We start from the raw sequence: 19,001 nt of genomic DNA, 5'->3' as shown, positions 1-19,001 counted from the left end.
TGTAAAAACTCTTCCTTGTGTGCCTCTTTTATGTAAGATAATTTCCCCCATTCTTTCTCTTCCTCCACCTTCTCTCAGTGCATCCCTCTTTTTCTTTTGAGACCATCACAACTTAATAGACTCACACTTGTGCTCTCTGCCTAAGTAGACTCCTTCTAACTTCCCTAATGATGGTAAAGTTGTCAGGGGTTACATGTGACATCTTCCCATATAGGAATGTAAACAGTTTGAACTTATTAAGTCCTTGTGATTTCTCACTAATGTTTACGTTTTTGTGCTTTTCTTGAGTTTTGTTTGAATTCAGATTTTCTATTCAGCTCTGATATTTTCATCAGGAATATTTGAAAGTCCTCTATTATTTCATTAAATATCCACTTCTCCCCTTGTAGGATTACACTCAGTTTTGATGGGTAAGTTATTTTCGGTTTTAATCCTAGCTTCTTTGCCTTCTGGAATATATTTCAAGCCCTCTGCTTTTTTTAGAGTGGTAGCTGCCAAGTCTGGTGTGATCCTGATAATGGCTCTATGGTATCTGAATTATTTCTTTCTGGCTGCTTTCAGTATTTTCTCCTTGACCTTGGGGCTATAATATTTCTGGGAGTTTTCATCTTGGGATCTATTTCAGGAGGCAATCAGTAGATTCTTTCAATTTCTACTTTGCCCTCTGGTTCTAAGACATCTTGGCAATTTTCCTTTATAATATCTGGAAATATGATGTCTAGGCTGTTTTTTAAAATCATGGCTTTCAGGTAGCCCAACAATTCTTAAATTGTCCCTCCTTGATCAGTTGCTTTTCCTGTGAAATATTTCATATTTTCTTCTATTTTTTTTTCAGTCTTTTGATTTTCTTTGATCATTTCTTGATGTCTCATGGAGTCACTAGCTTCCATTTGATCAATTCTGATTTTTAAGGAGTTATTTTCTTCAGTATTTTTGTGTCTCTTTTACTAAGCTAATTCTCTTGTCCTAATTTTCTTGCATTTCTCTCATTTCTTATCCCAATTTTTCCTGTACCATATTTATTTGATTTTTAAAATATATTTTCTTTTTTCAAAAAAATCTTTAACTCTTCTAAGAATTCTTGTTGGGCTTGTGTCCAATATGCATTTTACTTTGAGGCTTCACTTGTAGATGCTTTTAAGTCATTGTCTTCTGAATTCATGTTTTGAATTTCCCTGTCACCATATTGGCTTTTTAATGTTATTTTTTTGCTCATTTTCTAGCATATTTCTTGACTTTATGTTAGAATTGGGTTCTACTCATCTCTGGTGGAGGGGGAGCAAGATGTCTAGTCTCATCTTCTGACTTTTATGTCCTATTGCTTCCATAGCTAGGTCTGGGAGCCCATAAGTTTTCGGTGGTTCCAAGGTGGTGTGATGCAGGAGAGGTCTGGTCCCTGCCCTCCTAGTCTGAGCTTTGGTCCTTGCCCAGGTGGGGCCCCTCCTCCCTTGGGTCTGCAACTGCTCTTTTCTGCCCTGGGACTGAGACCCAGAACTGGGTAATGGGTAACGGAGCTACCAAATAGTGCCCAATCCCACACTCAGTGCTAGCATAAGGATCCCCTGGAATCTATTTCTGACCACATGTTCAGTCCCTTCATGCATCATTGCAGCTGCCACCACCGCTCCTCATTGCTGCTGCCTGCCACCCACTTGGTGCCACTTCCGCTGTGCTCCTAGCCAGCCTCCACTCTAGTTTTTATAGACTTCTCTGTCTTCCTAAGCTGCCATGGCTGGATAAACGACTCACTGTAGCTTTTTGTTGGTTTTACTGCTCAGATTCAGTTTGACATGCTTTTAAAAGTTGTTTAGAGGGGTGTATTAAGACAGCTTGGCAAAAATGCTCACTTCATTTTGCCATCTTGGCTTCAACTTTTTCTCTTTTTAGATTTTTGTACAGTTGCAGGGATTGGGACATTGTTTGATTCTACATTATTAGCCACAAAATCCTGAAAATCACCAAAATCAATGTCATGTTTTAAAATTTTCATCATCTATCTATGGTGAAGTTAGTAAAGCCAAGTAGCTGATTCTAAAAATTTGAAAATAAATTAAAAATATTTCTAATATTGTTTCTGTCAGATGAAAGATTTATGTGTTGAATTATATTTTCTGGTAACATATTGACATATTCCTAGAAACAGCATTCACTTTATCATTCTCATTAAATGGAATATGCCTTTAAACTAATGGAATGTCTTTTTATAGGGGCAGCTACGTGGCATGACAGGTCTGAAGTCAAGAATATCTGAGTTCAAATCTGGCCTCAGACTAGCTGTGTGACCCTGGGCAAGTCACTTAACTTGTTTGCCTCAGTTTCCTCATCTGTAAAATAGGGATCATAATAGCATTTACCTCCCAGGGTTGTTGTAAGGATCAAGTGAGATTAATAACTGTAAAGTGCTTAGCACAGTGCCAGGCACATAGTAAGCTATATAAATGTTAGCTGTTGTTGTTGTGATTATTATTATTAAACTCATCTGAATTGAATGAATCAAATAGCCAACTTTGGATTCATGCTTTCTAGTACTAATCTTTCAGTTTTCCAAAGCTCTTATGGTATGTTCAATTAATTTCAGGGCTTTCTGAATGTTAGTTTATCTTGATGGCAATGCAGTTGAAAGTAATAAAAATTCTTTAACAATGGTAATCATTGAAGGAAAGTTTTGCAATTTGCTAATTTATTTGCCAAGCCAGAATGAGAAGAACGAAAAAAAACATGAGTCTGGAATGCCAGGGACGTGCACCACACTGGAAATAGCTCTCAAACTACACGTGCCTCAGCTTGGTCAATATTAATCATTTGAATTCCAAGTCCTTTTGCCACAGTTTCTGGCACAGTTTGATTTTTATTAGATTAGTGATAAATAGAATACATTCTATTTGAAGATGATGAACTCGTTTTATTCCAGATATTGAGTCACCAAGTGATCATTGAAGCTGCTCTAGACTTTGTTCCCAGCTTTGTATCATTATCAGAACAAAATGCAAGAAGTTTGCCTTCAGATATTCATAATTAAAGCCACAGTTATTTAAAGAAGACCATAATGTGTTGAAAATACACTCTGATGCCCATTAATTGGGAAATGGCTGAATAAGTTCATAAGGCCATAGATCTATGATCATGACGGAATACTGTGGTGCTAGAAAAATGATGAAGAGGATGGCTTCAGAAAAACCTGGGAAGACTTATATGAACTGAGGCAGAGTGAAGTGAGTAGAGCCAGGAGAACAATGTACATAGAAACAGCAAGATTGTGAAAGATTTAGTAACTCTGAGCAATCCAATGACCCACCACAGTCCCAAAGGACTCATGATGAGATGTGCCCTCCGCTTCCAGATAAAGAGCTGATGAACTAAGGGTAGATTAAAGCATGTTTTTTTCTTCTTTTTCTTCTCCCCCCTCCCCCACCCAGAATATGGCTAATGCAGAAATTTGTTTTGCATGACTTTATGTTTTTTATATTTCTTACCTTCTCAATGGATGAGGGAGGAGTGGAGGGGAAGGAGAGAATCTATAATTGAAAATAAAATAAAATTGAATTAAAAAAAATAATAAGAAAATATATTCTGCTTTGTTTGGCACCAATTCTTTTGAAGCAGCAAATAACATTACCAGTGCAGGTCCTGATTGAACTGGCTGCCTGACAACTGGTTTACAAAATTCCAGTTTACAGTTTAACCATCAGCTCTGAGGAGCTGGAGTCAATTCCAGTATAGAAGTGGAAACCAACGACTTTGACTTCCAAGAGCTACCCTTCACAAGAGTTGTTTTTCCTCTTTCTCTTGTTTTTTTTTCAATTGAGGAGAGGGTCAGGGAAGGGTTAGTGACCCTCCCCCCCCCCAAAAAAAACCCACCAGCCATTATAATCCTTTTACAAATTCACAGAAGAGAACAGAAGGGTGTTTGGAAGAGAACACAGACTGGCAGGATGGTTTTGAAAGTCATGTGCAGAACAAGCCAGCCTTATGAAACAGAGGGCTATGGTTTCATCTAGAACTTTCTTTTTGTGTTCTGCCACATGTGCTCCTTTTTGGCATTTAAGTTCAGCATCAAATGATTTTTTTTTAAAAAGGAGGCTGTTCATACTAGAGACCTGCAGTTCTATGGACAATCCTCTTTTTCTGCTCTACCATGTCTATAGGAATGACATTTCAAGTAGCGTTTGCTCATTTCAGAATTTAAAACAATGAAAAACAAAATCATCCCTGCTTCCAAGTGTGCTTTGGGCCACTAGGACAGCATCCATTTCAGAATCACAGCTCACAAGCTCCGAGAAAATGCTAGTCCAAAACAAGACATTTAATTAAATAGCATGGCAAAGAAATGACAAATGACCCTCGCCTGTCCCCAAATACAGAGAAGTATGCTTTCCCACAGATGACCATAGCACAAGTGGAAAAAGAAACACACAGAGGGAATATGTGTAGCCAGATAACACATATAGAGGGCAGACATATATGTAGAGAGGACACACATGTGAGATTCAGAGGAGAAGGAAACAAGGGCTTCTGGGAAAGAAAGCCATGAGGAGGAAGGGGTTTGGGAGTTAGAATGGCAAGAGGTGACCAAGGCAGCAGCTTTTGGGCGAGCCCTGAGGTTCTCAAGGTTGGGAGTTGTGGACGCCATGATGAGTGGCTAGTACTTTGGGGAGCTGAGCAAGACTGGCTACAGACCAGGCAGGTGGCTGCAGCTTTAGAGGGAAGCTGGGATCCACCAAGGACTGCAATTCATTTGAAGTCACTCACGTATTGGGCATCGGGGTTTATTTTGTGGAGAGTGGGACTAACCCTTAGAGGAAGGAACCACACCTGTCTGCAGGTGAGCTAGAGTTAACTCCCTGCTAACTAGTCTCTTTCTTGTTCCTTACGTGCATGTTAATAAGCCAGTTTTCTGGCCACTAGGAGACCTCTGGTTAGGAGAAAAATAAGTCAGTTATTATTGAGCAGTCTTCAAGATGGAATCTGTCTTTTGGGATCCCGAAGCTTCAGTAACGGGCCATGGGATACAATGAGTAGGGGCCTGCTACTGCCGGGCATGGGATGAACTCCGGGTTGCCCTTGGGTGAGTCCTTCTTGGAGGCTGAGTGAAGGTGCAACTCCTCTGCTGGCGTTCCAGACCTTCCACAAGCACATGGCAGGTGAGCTCTCCAGACAGACCCAACACCTCTCTTTTTCCTGCCTTTGTACCTTTGCTTTTCTCTGTGCCTGGAATCTCCATCTTCTTCCTGTCAAATCCCTAGGCACGCTTTGAAGTCTATTTAATTTAAACCCTAAAAGGCACCTCCTACAAGAAGCCTCCCCTGCTTCCTTGATGATGTCAGTGGCTTTCCCTATCAGGTTTCCCATAGGATCTCCTGTTTCTCTCAGGCAGTGTGGCCTAATAGATAGAGTGCTGGCCTTAAAGCAGGAAGCCCCAAGTTCAAATCTCACCTTGGCCACATCCTGGCTGTATGACCCTGGACCTCACCCCTCAGTGCTCTGGACAATTCTTGAAGACTCTACAAGTTGCATTGGCACAGGCAGTTTCTGGGCCTGGGAGTTCCCTATGGCGATGAAATCCCAGACCCAGTCTTTCTCCTAGCACCCCATTCCAAATGCACTTCTTAGGTCTCATTGTTATCCTCCTACTAGGCTGGAGGCTCCCTGAAGGCAGGAATCTCTGAAGGCCCCTCTTTCATGCAAACTCTGTTACCTCTCTCCCATATTACCCAGCACAGGCTTATTACTCTGCATCCAGTAGGTGTATAATAACTGTTTGCTGAATTGAACTGACTTGGATCATAGACTGTGAGACCTGAAAGGAACCTAGTCCCTCTACCAGCGCGTCTTAAACTGTGGGTCTCAACCCAAATTTGGCAACAGTAAAAGGTTTCTGAAGCACTAGGACCACAAATTGGTTAAAAAGCAAACGCATAATGAATCCGAGGCATTTCTGGCAGGGCTCGCCCATGTTGCATCTGCAATTTCACTGCAGCCTTGGCTCTGAATGCTAATGCCCTTTGCCCTGCTCATGCCCTCACGCCATGTAACACAAACTAACCCTAGTCATGATTACCGGCTGCCAAAACTCCAAAAGGGGTCTGGAGGGGAAAAAGCTGAAGCCCTGCTCTAGACCATCCCTCTGGGTTTACAGAGGAGGAAATGGCACAGAAAGAGGTACTTAGCCTAGTTGCTCTGGCTAGTGAATGGTCAAACCAGGAACTGGAATCCAGGTCACCTGACTCCTCCAGAGGCCTTCCTCTCAGCCTCTTATGCTGCTTCCTGGCTGAGGGGGAAGCGGCTTCTCCTGGTAGCTTGAGGGGTAACCAGGATGATAGATCAGGGGACAGCGTGATACACCCAGACTCTGGCAAAGCCTTTAATGAGATACTTTTGGACAAGATAGAAGGATGTGGGCTGGGTGATAATACAGATAGGTGGGTTCAAAGCTGGTTGAATTACAGGACCCCAAAGCGGTCATCACTGCATCAATATCAACTTGGAAGGAAGGTGTTCTGAAGGATGTGCCAGGAATCTGCGCTCGGCCCTGAGATGTTCAACATTTTTATCAATGACTTGGATAAAGGCAAAGATGGTGCAAACCCAGGAGGGACAGCTAACACATTGGATGATGGTATCAGGATCCCCAAAGATCTGGCTGGCTTAGAGTGATGGGGCTGGACAGAATCCGATGGTGCTCAATACAAATCGATGTTCAATCTGATGCTTAGACACAGTGAGTTGCCTGCACCAGTGCAGGCGAGGGGCAGCAGATGGCTGGACAACTAGGTGACAATGATTGGGGGCTAGAGTTTGCATGCTCTGGGAGATTGGAAGAGCCATGTGGGTCACCTGGGTGATGTGGAGGCTAAACAGATCAGTGGCATCTCAGGCTATATCAAGAGAGGGGGGCCTAGTGTCCAGGCCTAGGGATGTGGTTGTTCTACCATCCTCTGCCCTGGTCAGACTGGGAGCAGCTTGGGGCACCATTTTTCAGGAAGGACATTGAAGTAGCTGAGGAAGAGTGACCAAGACAGTGGTGGTGGTGGGGTTTGGAAACAATGTCTTCTGTGGCTTGGTTGAAGGAAGCGGGCATGTTTAGCCTGGACAAGAAAAGACTCCCAGGGGACACGAAAGCTGTGTTGGAGTCTTTGGAGGGTTGCCACATGGAAAGGGGCTCCCCAAAGGTGGAGCCAGGAGCAGCAATGGGGGATGTAGGGGACAGACCTGAGGCTGGGTGGTAGGACAAACTTCCCAACAGCTCAGCTAAAGCTGTCCAAAAGGGCAATGGGCTGTCTTGGGAGGTAGTGAGTTGTCTGTGAGTGGAAGCTTTCGAAGGGCTGCCTCCCATTTCTGGGAGTGCCATGGAAGGAATGCCAGTATGGATGGATGCAGAGAGGTGGGTGTGGTGGGGAAAGCACTGGCTCTGGAGTCAGAGGACCCCCCCTCTGCCATTTAGCATCTGTGTGACCTTGAACAGGTCATGTATGCTCCAGGGGCCTCAGTGTCCTCATCTGTCAAATGAGCAGATTAGCCTAGTTGGCCCCTGGAGCTCAGATCTCCCTGGGATATTTCACTGTGTCCTTTGTGGGTGGGGCTTCCCTTGACCCCCACAATGACCCATTTGTTTACTTAGCTCCTGGCCTTTCCCCATTGCTTCCCAGGCCTGACACCTGGCTTCTGCACACCCATTTCCTGGCTCCCTGCTGCCCTTCAATTCCCCCCTGAGCTTTTCATCCTGACACAGATGCTTTTTGGAGGCCAGACTTCATCCTGCTCCACTGCTGTTTTCACCTCCCTGGGGGAGGCAGGCACTGGCCTAGGAGGAAGATTCAGGAGAACTGCCAGATTGGGATGTCTCTCTAGTCGGGAGCTTGCTCAGCTGTTACTAGCTATGGACAGTCTGACAGGAGGGAGTCCTGCTGCAATATGGGCTGGACTCAACCTTCTCTGAGATCCCTTCTAGCTGTGAGAGGCTGGGACTCAAGTTACCAGGAGAAATAGGGAGCTGGCCAGCAGCCGGAGCTGCTGTGGAGCTCCAGGCAATGGGAGCGTGGCCTCCACTGCTCAGCTCCATCTGCTGGCGATTTCTGTTTCCTTCAAGGCTCAGCACAGGCCCTTTCCTTCAGGATCCCCCCTCCCGAGGCCCAGCCCCTGCTCCAATGCCCTTCAGGAAGTCCCACCCGCCCGCCCCCAGCTCGGCTCCTACTCCAATGCCTTAGATTATGCTTGGATATGTCCATCCCCCCCTCAGGCAGTCAGTTCCTTGTTAGTAGTATCTCTTGCACACAGGGAATGCCCAATAAATATTGGTGGCATTGACTAGAGCCTACTAGGGCAGTAGCAGCACAGAGTACCAATGTGGGGTGGCTGGCAGGTGCCCTTTCAGGCATGTCTGGTCCTGCTTGATGAGAAGATACTCAAGAGTAAGCCCCTAAGCTTCTGGTATGGACTGGCAAGCCCATGGAAAGGATATGGGTGATGGGTCTTAGAAGTAGAAGAGAGCCCAAGGGCAGCTAGGTGGTGCAGTGGATAGAACATCAGCCCTGGAGTCAGGAGGACCTGAGTTCAAATCCGGTCTCAGACCAAACACTTGACACTAGCTGTGTGACCCTGGGCAAGTCACTTAACCCCAATCGCCTAAGGGGAAAAAAAAGGAAAGAAGAGAGCCCAAAGGCAGCAGCAGCTAGGCATGCTCGGCCCTTGTGCCAAGAGGCTGAAGGAGGGTGTGTGCTCATTTCTAACTGGCCACTGTTTGGGTTCGGCTGCTCCTGTGACCTTGGCTTGAAGAAGGCCTTCCCAGGATCCCTCCTTCTGCTGCTTGTGGGGTCCTATCACACGATCATCAGCTCCTGGCTCTCTGAGACCCCATATCGGACCTTGTGCTCATCAAACAGTTTCCGCAGTGCCTTGATGTACAGGACATGATATTTGTCCACTATTTCCTGGCTTGGGTTCTCCATCTTGGGAACTGGAAAGGGCTCCCCAACTGCTCAGGAAGTTGGAAAAAGACCCGGGCAAACCAAGCATCAGTATCCTGCTGAACCCCAAAGCTGCCCAGCAGGATCTGGCTAGGGAAGAGGGAGGATGGGGGAAGGGAGTGAGGGCCAGCCTTCCCTCCCCTTCAGGCCCTTTGCTTCCCAACCTTCATTTCAGCCATAGGACAGAATAGGGAGTCAAGCCCTGAGGAGAGAGTTTGGGGGCTGGGAGAAAACTTACCAACAGTGGTGATGGGCAGGTTGAAAGGCAGAAAGCCCCAGGAGTTCCTGGTGAGGCCTCGGCCATGGAATGTGCAGAAACTCAGGCCCAGGATGCACTTGGATATCCTCTGGCAGAAGCCCTGGATAGACCTCAGCCAGGTGCCATCAGTAAAGATCTCCTGCTTGTGAACATCATTCTCTCCAAAGGAATAGGAAGGAACCAGGTACGCCCTACCAAGAGGGTGGGTGTGGGTGGGTGTGGGTTTAGGGGAGTGGTTGAACCCACAGTGGTTCTTCCTCCAGTGAAGCCTTTCCCCAACCACCAAATAGGAACTCAGCCACTCAAACCCTTCCTCCCTATCCCCTTCCTCTGGTCCATATTCCTCCAACCTCCCCCCATCCCTTGGGCCCTGGGCCAATGCCTAGGAGCACATGCCCTTTCCAGGACAATAGGCATCTGCTGCTGCTGCACCTTTGCTAATTCTCACCTCCCCTTTTGTCTTCAGGGACCCTGGAGGGCATCGAGTCCCAAAGAGGGAAAGAGACTGGCTCAAGGTCACACGCACACGAAGTGGCAGAGCTGAGATTGGAAGCTAGGACCTCTGACTCCCCATTCTCTCTCACTGCCTCCCCCAGTTTCTCTCCTTTGCTGTGTTTGGGGCATGACAAGGTGAATCCTTATCTTGAGATCTCCAGTGTGTTCTTTTCCCCTCAGAAAAATGTGCTTTCTCAATTGCCCTATCATTCCACAAGGGGGCAGGCTTTGTCTCTCTCAACCAGGTTGTGACCCCTGAGGGTGGGGCCAACATGTTCTCGAAGCAAGGAGCCCAGAATTCTGTGCCCACTAGGTACAGTACCCAGTCAGTAACTAACAAAAACTGAACTTTTGACACAAAGGAATGTACTCATGTAAGCGAGTGTGTGTGTGTGTGTGTGTGCGTGTGCGTGTGTGTGTGCGTGTGCGTGTGTGTGTGCGTGTGCGTGTGTGTGTGTGTGTGTGCGTGTGTGCGTGCTGTTGTGATTTAGCAGTGTATTGGATCTCAAGCCACCACTTACTAGCTGTGTGACCTCCTTGTCCCTCAGTTTCCTCATCTGTAAAAAAGAGGATAATGATTGTCCTATCTCCCTTTAATACGCACATATACATCACACAGATATACATACATTGCAAACATGTGGGTTGGCATCTTTTGCTCTTAGGGCACTCAGGGTAACACAGCCAATATTTATTGCGAAGACAGGCATGGCCTTGCAGATTCTTTCCGTGCATGCATATGACTGCTATCATGTGTGTGTCTAGAATGGGGTTCATGTGTATGTCTGTATACTCATATTCATGACATTATATGGGATTGTGTCAAGGTTATGGCCCCTCTGCCCATTGGGGCACACGCTGCTCTCTAAGGAAAAGGAGAGAAGGCAGTTATCTCTGCCTCCCCATTGGTCAGTGTGGCTGGAGAGCCTGGAGTGCCAAGCAGTATTTAGTGTCTGGGATTCACCAGTTACAGATAGAGCGGCAGGTTTCCAGTGGCAACAGGCCAGTTTGGTGAGATTCAGCAAACATGTATGAAATGCCTACTGTGTGCAAGGGTTACCAGGCCACTTTCCCAAGGCTTGGGCCACTGCTCTCCTCTCATTCCATGTACCCCCAGACCACCTGAGGCAGAGGAGCAAATCTTGCCTAAGGAATCTGATTTCAGGAAAAAGCTCTGAGGGAAAGGGCCTTGGTGTGTGCTGGGGGGCTGATGCTTTTCTTGGCAAAGAGCAAAGGCGCAGCAAGTGCTGTGACCTCTCTAGGCCTCCAGCATCTCCTCATCCACTCTGCTCTGCTGGTCCTCTGACCTTTGTTTTCTGCAACCTTCGATGGCACTTCTTCTGTGGGAGAGACTTGAAGCCCGTGAGAGCAGCTGGCCTCACTCCCCGAGGCGGGCAGCCATCCGGGAGCCCTGGTTCCGTCAGCAGAGCAGTCTCACCCTCATCCACTTCTTACATGTGGTGTGACCTTGGGTAATTACACATCCTCTTCCTCATCAATGACATGCTCCTAACAGTCCCTTCCAACTCTCTATCTATGGTCTAATGAACAGGTTTGCCTGGGAACCTGCTGGGCCTGGCACCCTGGGTCTCTCCAAAGTCTGAACGAGCCATCTATGCTAAAGGTGATTCTAGGGACCCACCCTGTCTGGCAGGCCAGCCGCACGAAGCCTTTGCGGTTTTTCAGGATGATTTTGGCAGTTCCAGGGACACTCAGGAGGGCTTCGGCGGCCCCTCCCACCACCACGATCACAGCATTGCCGGAGCCCATCTTTGTCAGCAAATATTTTATGGCTGAGCGACTCACTGGGCATATGCCTATGGAATCAAGGGTGTAGAGTACAACTAGGAGAACTTGTACTTGGAGAGGGCATGCTCCCTGACTCCATCCCTCTCCTCCTCTCCCTTCTCTTCCTCCCCTCCCTCTCCTCCTCCTCCTCCCCTCCTTCTCCCTCCCTCTCCTCCTCCTCCCTCCTCCCCTTCTCTTCCTCCCTTTCCTTTCCTCCTCCCATCTCCTCCTCCCCTCCCTCTCCTCCTCCCTCCCTCCCTTTCCTCATTCCCTCCCTTTCTCTTCCTCCACTCCCTCTCCTCCTCTTCGTCCCTCCTCCTCCCCTTCTCCTTCCCTTCTTCTCCCCTCCCTCTCTTCCTCCCCTTCTCCTCCCTTCCCTCTCCTCTTTCTCTACCTTTCTCTTCCTCCACTCCCTCTCTTCTTCCTCCCTCCTCCTCCCCTTCTCCTTCCCTCCCTTTCCTCCTCTCCTTCTCTTCCTCCCCTCCCTTTCCTTCTCCTCCCTCCTCCTCCCCTTCTCCTTATTTTCTCCTCCCCTCCCTCTCTTCCTCCTCCTCTCCTCCCCACCTCTTCCATTCTCCACCTCTTCTCCTTCTTACTTCTTTTCCCAACTGGCTCTGTCTGCCTCCATACTCTAGGCTAGTTCCCATTGAGTAGGTGGCTTATGGGGCAGGAGAAGGGTTCAGCACAGGCCCTTCAAGGGTGAAGGCAACAGTGATGGATCCCCAGCTCATAGTACTTTTGAGTTCCCAATTCCACTCCCCCACTCGCAATTGAATTCCCTCCTGGCCCAGGTTCTGGGGGAAAGTCCTGCTCCCTTAGGCCTAGGAGCCCTTCTGAACTAGCCCAGCCCTGCTGGGTGATGCATTGGGGTAGGCTGATCTTGGACAAGATGTACCAATTGTTTGCCAGGCCCCTGACCAGCTTTTCTTCAAGGACAAGTCAGTGTTAGCACAGAGAAAGAACCAGAGACCAGGGAACTGAGAGGGCGAGATTCCAACCCTGCTGGTGGCAGGACTGTGCCTGGCTATGAGCTAGACTGTAAGTGACAGCCAACAGAAAGTTCCTACATAGTCTCCCCTTCTTCCCCCACTGCCACCTCCCAATTTGGACTTCTTACCTGTCGGTTTCTGCAGGGGCCATAGACCACAGAGACCTATTTCTAGGCCCTAGGCCCTCCAGGAAAACACCTCAGGGTGCCAGTACACCCAGCTAGCCCAGCTCCGAGGACCTAGACCTTCTACCTCGGGCTGGTTGATGCTATTGGTACAGAAGGGAGTAGGGACATTTGCCACCCTCCCTTCCCCCAATACAAAGTTTTTGTTTTCTCTCTGATGGGAAAGTCTCCCTCCTACCCTCAACTCCTTCAGCTCTAAGACGAGGGCTGGGATATGACTCAGAATTGGAAGCAGGGCCAGATGGTGCTAGCTGGTCTGATGGGCAGGGATAGGGGTAGGGAAGCTCCGGACTCACTCACCCTTTGCCATCACATACTCCCGGACAATTGGGATCCAGAAAATCCCTTCCAAGGTGGCGAGAGAGGGGGTGATCCCAGGAAAAATCTTAGAAAAGCCAGTGGACTCTGTGCCAAAGTTGCAAAAGATCCCATAGGAGAGGATCCCATGGGGGTGGGCAGCAATGATGTAGTTGTGACTTGGGGAGAGCTCACAAGTTTTCACCAGCTGTTAGGACGAGAGAGTATGAGGGCTGGGAGACAGAGAGAAGAGCAAGAAGCCAAGGAAAGGGTAGTGGGAGATGGCCTGGCTGGGGATGGGGGGAAGACAAGGCCCTGGTCCTCAGCCTTGGTGTCATCTAAGACTCTTCATTCTCACTTGCCCCACAGAGCTAATCAGTTGACACACCTTAGCTTTTCCATCTCTCACATGCGTCTGCTTCTCTACATTCACCCCAGCCCAGGCTCCTACCCTTTCTAGCCTTCTAATTGGTCTCCCTAATTTCGCCTCAAGTCTGCCCACTCGAATCCATTCCACACCCAGTTGCCAAAGTGATTTCCCTAAAGTGTACATCTGCCCATGTCATCTCCTTACCCACATAACTGTATGGGCTCCGTGTCACCTCCAGGACGCAATGGAAAATTCTCCCTTGGACATTTAAAGCCCTTTCTAACCTGGGCCCTGCCAGGAGTTCCTTTCAGGCTATCTACACTGCCCTCTACAGGCTCCATGCTTTTGCACTGGTTTTTCTCCCCCCACCCCCCCAATCCCTTCCACGTGGGCCCTCCTCACTTCTACCTGTCCAAATCCTTGGCTTCCATTAGAACTGAGCTCCTACAGAAAGACCTGGAGAGCAGCTGCTTGTGCTGCCCTCTCCTCTCAGGTGTCCTTCCATCTACTCCCACCTAAGGATCCTACATGGACCTACATCTGGAAACATCAAGACCCTGATCCCCCATTAGAATAGAAGGTCCTTGAGGACAGGGGATGTTTCACCTTGTCTCTGCATCCTTAGCACTTAGCATGGTGCTTGGCATATAGTAAGTGCTTAATAAATTCTTACTGATTAATGGATCCTGTTGAATATGAGTTAGATACTTTCTCTTGTCCTCAGTTTCCTCCTCTGTAAAATGAGGGAGCTAAACTAGATGAGCTCTAAGGTCCCTTCCAGCTCAAAATCCTATGATCACATGAGGATGTAAGCAGAGAAATGGTATCCATCCCCTAAACATGCCTTCCCTGAGACCTCTACGGTATAGAGAGGCTACTGCCTCTCCATTTAGCCATCCATCCATCCATCCATCCATCCATCCATCCATCCATCCATGCATCCATGCATCCATCCATCTATCCATCCATCCATCCATCCATCCATCCATCCATCCATCCATCCATCCACCTATCCATCCATCATCCATCCATCCATCCATCCATCCATCCATCCATCCATCTATCTATAAGCTTCTTTGGGACTGTACCTCAAAGTACTGGCTGCTGAACCTTTGTAAACTGTAGGCCAGAAAGCTGAAGTTAAAAACCATGGCCCAGGAACAGGAAGGGGTCTGAGGGAAGCAGCTCTGTGTGTGTGTGTGTGTGTGTGTGTGTGTGTGTGTGTGTGTGTGTGTGGTGGTTGCTCACCTTAATAGGAAAATAGTCCCGGAAATGCTTCCAAAGGGTCCAGTTCCTCACCCAGTTTGAGCGCCTGCCACCTATAGAGAAAGGGAAGGAAGGGAGTTGGGGCAGAGCAAACTGCCCCATCTAGCCCTTCTGCTCTCTCTCTCTGGAGGAGGAGACAGCTTCCTGACCTCCCATGTCCCAGTAGAAGACTGGCCTCCTCAGGGTTTCTTTTTCTATCCTGATACTTCTGAGGCACAGCATACCCCCTCCCCTCACTCCCTTACCAACACACCCCCTGTAGGCCCTGGGGTGAGTCCTAGAACTTGAAATCACCCCTCTCAGCTCTTCTCTGAACCTCAGTTCCCCGTTTATAAAATTGGCCTACGTCACAAGCCATGATAAGGAGAGTCTTCCTCCCAGCCCTCTCTTTCTAGCTGAGCCTCCCACTCAGCCACACTGCCAGTGTGCATTTAGTCTCGGCGTTTCTTGGATCCCCTCCCCCTTCCCACTTACCTTGACTGTGAGTTTTCCAGTCATATAGAAGCCAGCCTAAGGTAAGCACAGACACCATCCAGTACTTGGTGAATAGCAGGACAGGCACAAAAATGATGGGGATTGCTCCTGAGGAAGTACCAAGGGTTGCTCCGTCACTCGTGGTCAAGTCCAACCCCCTCTCTGACATCAGTTTCCTCCTCTGCCAAATGAGGCAGCTGGAGTAGATGACTTCTGAGGTCATCTTGTCCAAGACTCTCACTTAAGTCCCCTTCCCTCTATAGAAACATCATAAAACACCATGTAACCAGGAGCTATTAGGAGCAGGGTTAGGGTTGTGGAGGCAACGGATAGATGAGCAGCACAGTGCCTGGCACACAGCAGGCACTGAATAAATGCTTACTGACTGACTCAATGACAATGACTGAACAACTCAGGACTGGCAGGCAACCTCGGTTCAACTCCTTTCTCTGTGAGAATACCCTCCAGAGCCTTTGCATGAAAACCTCCAGTGACAGGAAACTCACTACCTTCTGAGGCAGTCTACCTTCCCATGCCCCAATTGTTAGGAAGTTACTTACTTCCTCACTCTGGGTAAAGAGCAACTGCAAACTTCACCTGCTACTCCTAGCTCAGCCTTGAACAAACATTTCTGTTATGTGTCATTATGTGCAAATCATTGAGGATACAGAAACAGACCTGGCCAAGTCACCACCCTCCAGGAGCTTCTGTCCTGCTGTGGAGTATGTGTGTGTGTGTGTGTGTGTGTGTGTGTGTGTGTGTGTGTGTGTACAAAGACAAGTGTTGCGGATACACATACAAAAAAGAATTCCCTTACATTGATTCCACCTCTGAAAAGGAGGGGAAGCATGATGGAGAAGTCCAAGGTGGGGGGGCCAGTGCGGAATGAGATGGCTTGCCTGAGAGTACTCATCAAATGGAGGCTTGAGGAGGGGCCTTTCAAATGCTGGAGACAGCTGTGCTCTCCTTGGGCCTTCTCTTCTCCCTGGTTCCTTCCCCCAGTCTTCTATGGCTTAATTTGAAGGCCCTTCACCATCCTTGTCATTCTCCTCTGGACATTCTCCAGCTTCTCAGTGTCCTTTCTAAATGTGGTGTCTGGAACCAAAGGTGCCTGCCTCCAGATATGGCAGCCTGACCAGGGCATAGGATGGTGCCAGAGCTGCTAATTCTATGGCAGGGCTTGGGCCTCCAGAAGGAAGACAAATGAACCCAGACCCTGTTGACAAAATGTTGCCCAAGCTTCTGGGGTGATTACAGGCTGTTAGGGTTCCAATGTCCAGGCCAGTGACCACCCTACAGGGAAGGCCAAAGTGTTTGCTTAGCACTGGTGGCTTCTCAGCTTAGAGTCTGGGTCTATTACCTACGTCCTGGGGACCTGGTGGGAGGGAAGGCATCTCTTCTTCCTCTCCTGGGCCCTGGCTATGTGGACCCTTCTGGGAGCAGTGTGAGTGTTGGAGCAGGGAGAAGAGAGAAAAGTCTGCTTAGGTAGGAGCAACCTTCCGGGGAAACATTTGACCATGGCAAGTTGTCCTCCAAATCACTTGGACAGCCACATGCAAACATTCAAATCGTGCGCAAAGGCCTTGAGGACCTCTTCACTTTGGAAAGCTGAGTTCTCTTCTGAGCACTGCCTCCCAGAATTGGGATGAGAGATGCTACTATAGTGTTGTGAATCCTCCTTCATTCTTTCTGTGAAATGGGGGGAGGGCAGAGAGGCAGCTGGTCTCTGTAGCCTCCAAGAGTCTTTGTATCTATTTTTGATTCATTGTTCTTTGAAACTACTGGACCTGCATCTTGCCTGCCCTTTGCACTAAGCAGAGAAGCCTGTGGCTGGGTTGGGTGCCCACATGTCACCTTTGTAGGCTGAAGAGCCATCTAGGCCAATCTGTATCACCCAAGGGGTCATTTGACTTTTGCTTCAAGATCTCCAGTGACAAGGTCTGATTCTGGACAGCTCCTGCTGAACTGATTGGCCCCATGCCAAATGCCTGGCCTGATCTCCCAACTGGGACCTCCCTAGCCCAGAGGGCCCCCAACCATGCTCACTTCAGGCCTGGCTCAGTTTACTCTCCCCAGCAGCAGCCCCTCCCTCATTTTCCAGCACCCCCTAGAATGGAAATTCCTTGAGGGCAGAGACCATCTTGTTTGCTTGTATTTGTATCTTCAGCACTTGGTCCCATGCCTGGCATGCAGCTCTCCCTTGATAAATGCTCTCTCTATTATAACGTCCTCCTTCATCTCCTCAGCTGTCATATACTGTTGTTTCTACCGACGTAACGTCTTAGATCACAGAACCACAGATGGCATGAGGGAGCTGAGAGGCCCAGGGAGAGGGAGTCATGTGTACCAGTTCACACAGACAGGAAGTAGCAGTTCCAAGATCTGGACTCTGGTCTTCTGACTCTAGGGCAGCTAGGGGGTGCTGCAGTGGATAGAGTGCCGGGCCTGGAGTCAGCAAGACTCATCTTCCTGAGTTCAAATCTGACCTCAGACACTTCCTAGCTGTGTGACCCTGGGCAAGTCACTTCACCCTGTCTGTCTCAGTTTCCTCATCTGTAAGATGAGCTGGAGAAGGAAATGGCAAACCACTCCTGTGTCTTTGCCAAGAAAACCCCAAATGGGGTCATGAAGAATCATACATAACTGAAAAATGAATGAATAACAACTTCTGACTCCAAATGCAGCACTCTTTGCACTGCTCCACAATGCCCATATCTGCCCCCTTAGCTCAGGTTCCCATAGCTGCCCTTTCGAATTTCTGGCCAAGAACTGAGTAGAACCAATCTAACCATGCTTGGAAACCTTCCAGATACTTCCAAATAGCTGGCACATTCCCCTTAAATGTTCTCAGTCCCCCAACTAAGCTTCCCCAGTTCCCCCAATGTATCCTCATCTGGATGGCCTGGGCTCCTCTGTCTTTCCTGGTCATCCACTATGTTCCCTCTCCTTTGAACACACTTGAAATGTGGTTTCTAGGGCTAAGCCCCAGCAGGACTTCTGGCTACACGGACCCTTTGGTGGACAAGTGATCTCAGTGAGGCAGGTGGGCTTCCATCCCCTCCCCGCAGGCCCACTTACCTAGTACCACATAGAGGGGGACCCAATGTAGAACCGAAAGAGTCTGGAGGACAGCCTGGAAATCCAATGTGGAGCCAAAGGCCATGATGCCCTAGCTGTGGCAGGGAGGCCACACAGAAGTCCTGAGCCCTACAAGCTCAGTTAAGCCTGAGTGCTTTGCTTCTCATCTTGTCTCTGAGCCCTTTTAGCTCCCTGCTAATTCCAGCCTTCAACCTTTCCTCTAGCTCTTCTCTGAGAACAGCCACACCCCAGCCTCCTACACAGAGGGCCAGCCTGCCCGCCGCCTCTGCCTCCATCTCTGGCAGGACCCTGGCCAGCTCTCTTACCACTGTAGGCCTCTAGCTTCTCTTTTTCCCTGAATTGTATCTCTGTCCTCCCTCCCTCTTTCCTTCTCTATCTCCCTCCCTGCTTCTCTCTCTCCCCCCTCCCCTTCTTTCTTCTTCTTCTTCTTCTTCTTCTTCTTCTTCTTCTTCTTCTTCTTCTTCTTCTTCTTCTTCTTCTTCTTCTTCTTCTTCTTCTTCTTCTTCTTCTTCTTCTTCTTTCCTCTTTCTTGCTCTCCTTCCCTTACTGCTTTCCTCCATCCCCCTCCCCTCCACCCCCACCCAGAATGTGAGCTCCTTGAGGACAGGATCTGGGTTGTTTCTTATCTCTGGAGCTCTTGTGTTGAGCACAGTAGGCATATAAATCTATGCCAGTAGATCTACTACTCTTCCTGCTCCCAGGTCTACTATAAGCTGGAAATACCACTGATGTTCTTAGGATCTGAGATTAAGAGCTAGAAGGGAACTCAGAAGCCATGAGTTCCATGCTTTTATTTTACAGAGGAGGAAACTGAGG

General features: G+C 48.4%; 1 protein-coding gene and 1 long non-coding RNA gene across 2 annotated transcripts; one reads left to right on the top strand and one right to left on the bottom strand.

The window, feature by feature from the left end:
- Positions 1-8,171: 8,171 nt before the first annotated feature.
- Positions 8,172-9,863, top strand: LOC144454995 (uncharacterized). Its single transcript, XR_013483618.1, has 2 exons — positions 8,172-9,406; positions 9,689-9,863. It is a non-coding gene; the product is annotated as an uncharacterized LOC144454995 (long non-coding RNA).
- Positions 8,805-18,249, bottom strand: DGAT2L6 (diacylglycerol O-acyltransferase 2 like 6). Its single transcript, XM_020976505.2, has 7 exons — positions 18,165-18,249; positions 15,087-15,194; positions 14,595-14,665; positions 12,980-13,184; positions 11,360-11,534; positions 9,202-9,413; positions 8,805-8,971 (listed from the first exon to the last, which is right to left on the bottom strand). The coding sequence occupies exons 1-7, from the start codon at positions 18,247-18,249 to the stop codon at positions 8,817-8,819; spliced, it is 1,011 nt and encodes a 336-aa protein (XP_020832164.1). The 3' UTR covers positions 8,805-8,816.
- Between the last annotated feature and the right edge of the window lie 752 nt (positions 18,250-19,001).

Source organism: Phascolarctos cinereus, unplaced genomic scaffold (assembly GCF_003287225.1).
Source record: "Phascolarctos cinereus isolate Bilbo 61053 unplaced genomic scaffold, phaCin_HiC Scaffold_8;HRSCAF=390, whole genome shotgun sequence".
Classification (NCBI taxonomy): domain Eukaryota; kingdom Metazoa; phylum Chordata; class Mammalia; order Diprotodontia; family Phascolarctidae; genus Phascolarctos; species Phascolarctos cinereus.
The sequence above is the reverse complement of the archived record's forward strand: the minus strand, read 5'-3'. Positions and strand labels throughout refer to the sequence as shown.

Excerpts from the sequence above, each read along its gene's own strand:
- DGAT2L6 (XM_020976505.2), bottom strand. The coding sequence starts at position 18,249 with ATGGCCTTTGGCTCCACATTGGATTTCCAGGCTGTCCTCCAGACTCTT. Across the intron at positions 15,195-18,164 it reads CCCCCTCTATGTGGTACTAG|GAGCAATCCCCATCATTTTT; the intron begins GTAAGTGGGCCT and ends GTACTTCCTCAG. Across the intron at positions 13,185-14,594 it reads GGGACTATTTTCCTATTAAG|CTGGTGAAAACTTGTGAGCT; the intron begins GTGAGCAACCAC and ends TCGTCCTAACAG.